Source organism: Sardina pilchardus, chromosome 24, assembly GCF_963854185.1.
Source record: "Sardina pilchardus chromosome 24, fSarPil1.1, whole genome shotgun sequence".
In the NCBI taxonomy this organism is placed as follows: domain Eukaryota; kingdom Metazoa; phylum Chordata; class Actinopteri; order Clupeiformes; family Clupeidae; genus Sardina; species Sardina pilchardus.
Window position 1 is genome coordinate 6,161,055 of NC_085017.1, and position 9,381 is coordinate 6,170,435.

The window sequence follows — 9,381 nt, forward strand, 5'->3', positions numbered from 1 at the left end:
ATGGAAACGTAGCAAGCCGGAGCAGGCCTGGGATTGCCCAACAGTCGTAGGAGGTGGAGGGCCTAGGCTACACCTAGTCGTGTTTGTCACTCACGCACTCACTCACGCACACACACACCCTTAAGGCGAGGCTACATCTGAAGCCTCCATCTATCAGGTTAGTCCAGATTGTTGCCATACATGTGAGCCTACGTCCCCCAAACACATTTGGTCTTTGGCAGGAACCACCAAACTGGTTTTTATTTCGTCTCCTTCTTCACGGCTTGAACAGGTAAGGAGTGAATATTTCATTGTGGCTTTATTTTCAACTCAAGAAAATGCGGTTTGAAGATCAGCATAAATACAGTAGGCTATACTGATACAGGCAGAGATGTAAATTGCTGAAATGTAAAATACTCCACCATGGGTTTTATATGTCGTCATGGTTTAATGGTCAAGTTTTACCCCAAAAAACACAGAACTTACACTTTATTATGAAATAATAATATTATTACTATTATTATCATTTTGTATATTGCCATGGGTACTCTCACCGGTTGTTTTGATAAATAAACATACAAACAAACAAACAAACAAACAAACACATAACCCTTGTGATGGAACATTCTAGCATGCGTCAAGACTCGTTTCTGCCCGGTCTTGTTAAGTGTTTTCAAGAGCAGATCAGTGGAGTCTCTGTCTTGTCCTGCCTTATGAATAGAACACAATCTGCGTGTGTGTGTGTGTGTGTGCTGACTTGCTCGTCAATTTAGATAACTTTATTTACAGCTAGAAGGAGGTCATAGACAGAACAAGGCTTTGACGAAGCCAGTGGAATTGTTATTCCTGAAAGCCTAGGCACTGAGTGGCGAGGCATATGATCTATTTTTTAAAAACTGACCCTATTGTTTGATACACGAAACAACAGCATCTCTTTCCCCTCTACGAAAATAGATTAACATACTTCCCTATAGACAAGAAGTGTAATCAGTGACAGTGTGAATACAAGATGGTTGTCAAGGGTGAAATATGAGGAAAGAAAGAAGCATTAAAAGAAACAGTTAATTTCCTTCTGTCCACGTCATGAAAGATGAAATAGCCTGACCTCAACTATGTAGGCCTACAGCATGTTTGAGTGGTAAACAGTGGACTGGTGACAAAAAGTGAAAATAATCGGTAACACTTTACTTGAAGGTATCTACATAAAAGTGACATGACACTGTCATGACACATGAACCCTAACCCTAACCCTAACTCTAAACCTAATCCTAACTTGCCGTGACAAAAACCGAATAATGACAGAAGCATTATGTCATAAACATTTATGACACGTTCATTACAGTGTCATGTCACTCTTATGTAGATACCTTCAAGTAAAGAGTGACCAAATACTCTCTCCTGTTTTTCCTCTTTTATGGCACCCTGCGGCCTTGTAATTGGTTCTGCCGTGGATGTGGTGATCTCAGATCTCAGTGATCTCAGAAATGATCTTTCCCGCGGTGTGGCAACATTAGCGTGGGAGAGAAGTGGAAGCAGAGAAATCAGGACTGAAAGGCATGCTAAGTGTCAGCATCGCTAATAAATTAGCTCTTCTCCCTCCGCCCACCGGGAGACCTTAGAGCCCCTGCCTCTGGTACACATGTGTCCAGCATTACGGTGACATTTCTGGGGGTGAGAGGACTGTCAGATGTGATGCGTGCATTTATCACCAGACAGCCGTGGCATTACTGCTCCAAACGCACATGCTCTGGTGAATGAAAGATGAATATGTTTGATTTTTAGCAAAGGAAAGTGAGTAACCGAACACAATGATGGATGTGCTTAGCCTGTAAGACCTCGATAAATCAAGTGGGTGAAGAGACAATGGAGTCAATCACTCATCTCAGCTGTATCAGACAGTCATGGAGACTTCAGAAAAAAGAAGACTCGCTCTACCACACAGACAAAATGCAAAACATGGAACAAGTATGGGCTGATCCCAAATATACAGTGTTTTTAATTTTATATTCCAAGAATATGCTGCTCCAAAAACAAAGAAAGAAACCTGATCTTTTGTTAATCTCTGATCAGGAATGAGTTGATTTTGGAGTTCTTTGCCTTCATTAGTCACAGATTTGTTTGGGTTCTCAGTGAGCACATGTAAGGGAACTGCATTCAGATAAAGTCTTGGCTGCAACCATGGAGCCTGAGGACTCTTAATTCACGTCCAATCTCAGAGGGATATTGAAGTCTAGTGCTCAGTCAGCTCGGCCTCAGTCTGTTAATGCCTTATACTCTGCACCACTCTGTGGTCTATTAGCTGTAGTGGGTATACTGTGGTGTAAAGGTTAGCAGTAGTGGGTATACTGTGGTGTAGTCTAGTTAGCTGTAGTGGGTATACGGTTTAGTCTAGTTAGCTGTAATGGGTATACTGTGGTGTAGTCTAGTTAGCTGTAGTGGGTACACTGTGATTTAGAAGTTAGCTGTGGTGGGTTTATTGTGGTGTAGAGGTTAGCTGTAGTGGGTAAATTGTGATGTATAAGTTATAGTGGATATACTGGTAGAAGTTAGCTGTAGGTATACTGTGATGTAGAAGCTGTGGTGGGTATACTGTGATGTAGAAGTTAGCTTTATTGGCCTAGTGGGTACTGTGATCAACCCCTTGCCTATTTTTAGTCTGTAGGCTATACTGAGATGGTGATGCTTTTTAAGTCAGTATACTGCGTAGTCCTGCGTATCACATAAACTACACCACTGAGACTGCAGCAGAAAAACTCTCTGCATTCGGATCATCAGACTCCAGTCTCTCTCAGTTCGCTTCTCTCTCTGATAAACACACAACAGTTGTAAGGCAAGGCAAGTGCAGTTCATACACATAATTAACAAACTGATTTACGTCTCTTAAGTTGAGACAGTGCACTTCTTTTTCGAGTAAAATAATGGCTTCAAACTCACTCTGATACTGCATTAACTTGTAAGGGAAAATGTCTCTGACACTGCAAAAGATTGGAATGCCTATTGCACTGTGTAATGTTATTGATTGGTCCGATTAGTCCGTTTTTGACTAACAAGGCAGTAGCACTAAATGGTGCACTGCGGTCCTTTAAGTCAGCTCATATCAGTTTACTCAATTTTGTCCCCTATCTGGTGGAATTACATGTGTGCACATTGCATTGCATTGCATGCATGCACTTTGTGGCACTCTTTCTGCTTTTAAAAACAGCTTTTGCATGGTTTAGCATTCTTCATTATTGTCCTAGTCAGATATGAGAGTGAATTTCAAAATGGCAGAAGCAGAGCCATATAGATACATACATGTATCTACATGGCTCTGGGCAGAAGTTATCTGGAGTGTTCCGGAACTCGCCAAAAATATGCACAGAGGGTTCTCTCCTTTGTGAGGTAACAAAATAAAGATACGGAAGGAGAAAACTGTCCAAAGGCGCTGAAAAGTCTGCCTGCCTAGTCATTTCAGAGAACGTAGAAACCCTTGTGAATGGTCCTTGAACAGTGAGAGATAGACCCATATGAAACAGACTCATATATTGCAGCCTTTGGTCGACATTTCCACTCAAAACAACTCTTCGCTAACCTAAACAAGATGGAGAACACCCACACAATGTCCAAACACGACATGGAAAAAGGAAGCAACAGACTGTACATCATTGTGCTCCATAGAAATATCAGCTTTCCATGGGATAAGATTTCAGATTGGGATTTCAGTTTCAGATCACTTTATTGATCCCAATGAAGGGAATTCAGTTGCAGCTTTCCTAGTCCATACACACAACTTCAAACTCACTTGCAATGTAGTCATCATCAGAGGCATCAGATCAGCATTTAGTGGGACAAAGCAAGATGCAAGTGAAATATAGTGCAATTATATTTAATGGTATGAAATAGAATTGAAAATGATAATAAAAAATTGTAATCTAAAATCACTTCCGTGTAGGCATGTAGGCCTAGTCAGTAGAGGAATGAAGGACCTGGTGAGTGATTTGATCCCTCATGAGCATATTGCAATGCCGGCCCAAGGCTATACAGAGAAAAAGCGAAAGTGCAGTGTCCATGTTTCTTAAGGCATATTGCAGCCTTCGTGTATTTCTAGGAAGCGTATATATAATCCTAATTGTTTAAGCACACAGGGCTACTGAGGAAAGCCAATAAAACAGAAAGCAGGATATTTCCCAAATTCAGTTTGTCCCTGAGATTTAATTGGCCCTCAGCATTCTCTACCTCTGTTAACTGAACGTTTCCTTTCACACATCTTAGGATTAAGCTGAGTTATGAATGAACGAACGAATGGCTTACCAGAGAGGAACGCAGCGATTGTGTCGTGTGTTTGCCCTTTCCTGGCCCTCCCTTTTAACACACCCAATTAATGGACTTCAGGAGTGTTGCGCTACACTACATTGCTTAAAGGGAGGACATCCCTCAGTGCCCCATTCAGCTGGGCTGAAAGAATGGGAGTCCTATACAAATATTGAAGGAGAGCGTACCAACACAAGAGTGGGTGTGAGAGAGGCATTCAGGAGCTGTTGTGAAGCCATAGAAACAGAGCAGTTTGATTTTTTGAAAGTCTGAAAAAGAGTTTCAGAGCACCAATTGACTGAAAGAGTTTACAGAATATGAATAATGCTCATCATCTTAAGTCATAGAGCACTTTTCTGAGTGCTTCAGAAACTGCTCTTTGAAACAACAACAATAACAACAACAACAAAAACAGCACGTCAATGTAATGTGTAAGATATAAATGGAAATCAGGTAGCGGCACTGAGATAGGGTTTTCTGATCAATCTGTCCGTTTCTTTTTCCAGATCTCCACGTCCAGGTTCTTGTGTAGTCCGGCCCAGACCGTCTCTCCGAGAAGATGAATTGGGGGGCCTTACAGGCCCTTCTCACGGGGGTCAACAAGTACTCCACGGTGTTTGGCCGCGTCTGGCTGTCGATGGTCTTCGTCTTCAGGGTCCTAGTGTTCGTGGTGGCCGCCCAGCGCGTGTGGGGCGACGAGAACAAGGACTTTGTGTGCAACACGCTCCAGCCAGGCTGCTCCAACGTCTGCTACGACCACTACTTCCCCATCTCCCACATCCGCCTGTGGGCCCTGCAGCTCATCTTCGTCACCTGCCCGTCTCTGCTGGTGGTGGGCCACGTCAAGTGGCGCGAGCAGAAGGACCTCAAGTACACCACCAGCCACAAGGGGGCGCACCTGTACGCGCACCCGGGGAAGAAGCGCGGCGGGCTGTGGTGGACGTACCTGCTGAGCCTGGTGCTGAAGTGCGGCTTTGACGTGGGCTTCCTCTACGTCCTCTACCACATCTACGACGGCTACGACATGCCCAAACTCGCCCAGTGCAAGCTGGCGCCGTGTCCCAACGTGGTGGACTGCTACATCTCTCGCCCCACCGAGAAGAAGATCTTCACGCTCTTCATGGTGGTGTCGGCGTGCATCTGCGTCGTCATGTGCATCTGCGAGATGGTCTACCTGATCTGCAAGAGGATCCAAAAATTAATCTCAAAGAACAGGAAGAACCGTCAGGACTTGTTCGCTGACAGCCATGAGCTCGGCGAGCTGGCGCCACCCAGAACCACTCGGTACAAGCGGGTCGACCCGACTTCCTCCAGGCCCCCTTCCCGAGGCCCGTCCAGAGCTCCGTCCAGGGCTCCGTCCAGAACCTCCGTCCACAACCTCCACAACGCCAAGCAGGAGGAGGCCGCCGCCTCAGCAGAGAAAGGGAAGAGCTAAACCGCATGGCAGCTGGCATAAGGGTGGATCTGGCCGGGACTGTACCCACATTCCGTCCGGATACGGGCCGGTTCCGGGCCAGCTCAGATCCATCCCAGAGACAGCGGATTTCTGGATCGGACAGGTGGTCCTTGTGTTTGTTTGGCTCTCTGTCTCAATCCTGCACTTTAATTGGCCATGAGAAGACTTTTTATTTGACTGGAGTTGACCCTCACCTCTACTGAAGGGATGATGAAACAGGTTTCTCCGTTAAGTGGAGGTCCCTGGTTTCGCCATATGTTCTCCTAACCCCAAATCATAATCTACAACAAACACACACACACACACACACACACACACACAATCACTGTAAACAAAATCAGCAATACTGAATGATGAGACCAATTAAAGTTCTTGACTGACACACGGACTGTGATATGAAGGTGCCACGAACAACAGTGTGATATGATTTCTCTCAGGACAACAAATGCCTCAGGCTGGACTTTTTTCCCCCTTCATTTTATCATATTTAAAAGAACATGCTTTGCAGGAGAAAGGCTGGACAGCTGTGGAATGGCTGGAATGCACTGACTAGATAAGCCTCAATAACGCACACAGAACGGAAAAAGGGTGATCTTGAGTCATCTGTAAGTTGTGTATGCAGATCTTTTGCTCACTGTACTTGGATATTCCACCCACAGATACCAATTATCAACAAAATCTGTTGACTATACAGTTTATAACTAAGGTTAGGATTTGGATTTGATGAAGGTGATGTTTAGCAGTTGTTCAACAATAATTGTGTGTACTAAACTTGAATCTTAACAAATGATCCGGGCGGACAATCCAAGTTAAGTGTTTTGCCCCCCCCCCCCCCCCCCCCCCCAACTAATTTGTTTATGAATTCATGAATGTTTTAAGAGTCTTTTTTTTTGTTTTCTTTACATCTGAAGGGATTTTTTAATATGAAGAAGATTAATGTTGCCCTCTAGCGATAAAAATGATAAAACAAAAGTTGCCTTTGCTTTACTAAGTTACATAAGGTAATTATTATTTTTTTATATAACAAGTCTACATATGCACCTTCTATTTCTGTATAAATATACATTTTGTAAGGAAATCTGCTATTGGAGTCTTTAATGGGTAAACATGAAATATATTCTCTCTCTCTCTCTCTCTCTCACTCACACACACACACACACACACACACACACACACACACACACACACACACACACACACACACACACACACACACACACACACACACACACACACCTGTAATGATTGCCCAACATAGGTTATTGCGTTTAGGAAACAGAAGGAGTGGCAATACAAAGCATTCCATTAGTTACGTAAACTTGGGAGTTCCACACAACTTTGGAGGCTGGTATCTATGGTACAGTATATAGCCTATATAGTATATTACATAAAGAATATTAAATAATATAATATAAAGTGTGTGTGTGTGTGTGTGTGTGTGTGTGTGTGTGTGTGTGTGTGAGAGATGAATATGGGATTTCCACACAATGTTGTAAGCTGGTGGACTTTGAACATGTCACATCACATGACAAGTTCCTTAGCCTACTGTGGCCCGCATGTGTGGGCTATAGCATGAAGATTAAGATAAGGATACTGTATATTAAGAACCTCTTACTTTTATCTGAAACAGATGATCAGTGGGTCTACTTCTCACTTCTCACAGCACATCATCACAGCCTACATGATCAGCATTGCTATGGGCTATGGGTCTAATTCAATCATTGAATTAATTAATAATTCATTCATTCATTCATTCATTCAACCTTTTTTATCTGGCGTAATAATCAAGGGAAGTTGCAAACGCAGTGATATCACAAACTACTTACTGCTTGTTTTCTATGGGGACTATTTTCAGATATCACTGTGCCCATGGTACGTTTGCAACTTCCCTGGATTATTACGACAGATGAGAGTGTAGTCAAATCAGCCTAGAAAAACACCAGGTTTCATTTTCAGTTGGTCTTATTGCACTTTCTATCTTGAGAGGAGAGTTTTAAATGGTAAAATTACCAAAAATCTTAGTCACTTTTAAACATGAAGCTAGCAGGCGAGAAGCTAATGGTCTAACCCGATTCAATGATCTATGCTAGGCTGAAGCTAAAAGTTGTATCGCCAGACTCACAGAATGGCTGGATGAACGGGAACAAGGTAAATATCGATTGTTTTGCTCGAGGGGAGGTGGGAAATGATAGCCTAGAAATCTAGACGCCCCTAGCGGCAGCAAATGTAATTTGGCTGGCGGGGCAGTCTAGGCACGATCCATTGAGCCAGGGAGCTGAGAACCCGAAGCACCAGCGGGCCAATCACAGAGTGTATAGAGTCGGTGGGTGGGCTTAACATAATGGTGACTGACATGCGACCAGAAGCTGCGACGGTAACGCATCCTGTTATTTGAAAACAAGAAGCTGATTCGTTTAGCGTTATCCTATTGCGTGGAGAGGGAAGGTTACGCATCCTGCTACTTGAAAACAAGAAGATGATTCGTTTAGCGTTATCCTATTGCGGGGAGGGAATTTGAAAGACAACTGTTTATCCCACCCCTCCGATTGAGCCCTGTCTACGGTGAGTGTCCAGACCCTACATCTTGATGTGGGTCTGGCTCGTCAGGCTAGGGAAATTAGTTTATTTCCAAAAATGGCGGAACGCGGAATATCCCTTTAATCACATTGTGTCTCACAGACAAATATTGCTGTAGGCCTATGTGAGCCCCAGGTTAAAGTAAAACTTTGTCCAGATTATCCATGAGATGAGCTGCAGTCCATGTAAACCTGTATGGTAATGTACCCAGAGCCCAAGTTGACAAGAACACATATATTGCGGGAACGCAAAATTATTGCGAGGGAACGCAAAAAGTATTGCGAGGGAACGCAAAGGTGCACAAAAAATATTCACCCACCTGACCCTTCCCGGGATCCGTAGCCTAGCCTACCTATTTGTTAAAGTAGGAGACTTGTCTTGCTAAGTGTTTCCAGAGAATGTCTAATAACAAAGGCTCTCGTGTTTCTTATGAAGAATTGTTTGAGCTCAATGCAAACTCCTCCTTGATAAGTTTCCACATTCCCTGTCAAACAAGCAGTGTGTGTCATGAAGCTGTGCGTCAGTTTTTTCCGATCTGCTGGACCAATCAAAGAGCTTATAGATAAATGTAACTTTGATTGAGTTTGACTTTGGCCAATCAGCAAGCGAAAGGCGGGGTTGTATATATACTGGTGAACTGGGCGTATGGTGAACTTAGAGAAATGAGTTTTCATTACGGACAGGTAGTTTCCGGGTTGGGGTGTTATTTTTCAAAGTGTTGATTATATGTTTACATTGTCATTGTATGTAAAATTGTGTATTGTCTTTCTCTAGTGTCGGTTGTGTTGGTTTTCACGTTAAATCGACTCACGTTCACGTTCTTGTTTTTTCGCAAACTTGTTAAGCTTTATCTGACGCTAGCTTTGCATTAGCTTAGCTAACAAACTAGACAGCCTACACTCAGGATAATGGTTTAAAACATCGATATGCGGGTAAACCGTTAGACTATGTTAAGTCTATGAATAGCGACGCTATCTTTGTATTTTCGAGGGTGTAAGTTAGATGAGCTTTGCAACGTCCTTTGCGGTGTCAGAATAGGAGTTAGCTGTAGAGGATGATGATGGCTAATGTTTGGGAAG

General features: G+C 43.3%; 2 protein-coding genes across 2 annotated transcripts in view; both read left to right on the top strand.

The window, feature by feature from the left end:
* Positions 1 to 130: 130 nt before the first annotated feature.
* On the top strand, positions 131 to 6,797 carry LOC134073227 (gap junction beta-4 protein-like). The gene is made up of 2 exons (XM_062530246.1): positions 131 to 271; positions 4,776 to 6,797. The coding sequence occupies exon 2, from the start codon at positions 4,829 to 4,831 to the stop codon at positions 5,702 to 5,704; it is 876 nt and encodes a 291-aa protein (XP_062386230.1). The 5' UTR covers positions 131 to 271; positions 4,776 to 4,828; the 3' UTR covers positions 5,705 to 6,797.
* A 2,160-nt stretch (positions 6,798 to 8,957) lies between these two features.
* The window catches only part of pef1 (penta-EF-hand domain containing 1), a 9,795-nt gene continuing 9,371 nt past the window's right edge, over positions 8,958 to 9,381 (top strand). Inside the window, exon 1 of the mRNA XM_062530247.1 lies at positions 8,958 to 8,985. Within this exon, the coding sequence (XP_062386231.1) occupies positions 8,965 to 8,985 (21 nt within the window). The 5' untranslated portion in view covers positions 8,958 to 8,964. The remainder of the gene's footprint in view (positions 8,986 to 9,381) is intronic.

What these genes read in the sequence shown, in the direction of transcription:
- LOC134073227 (XM_062530246.1), top strand. Translation starts at nt 4,829, where the DNA reads ATGAATTGGGGGGCCTTACAGGCCCTTCTCACGGGGGTCAACAAGTAC.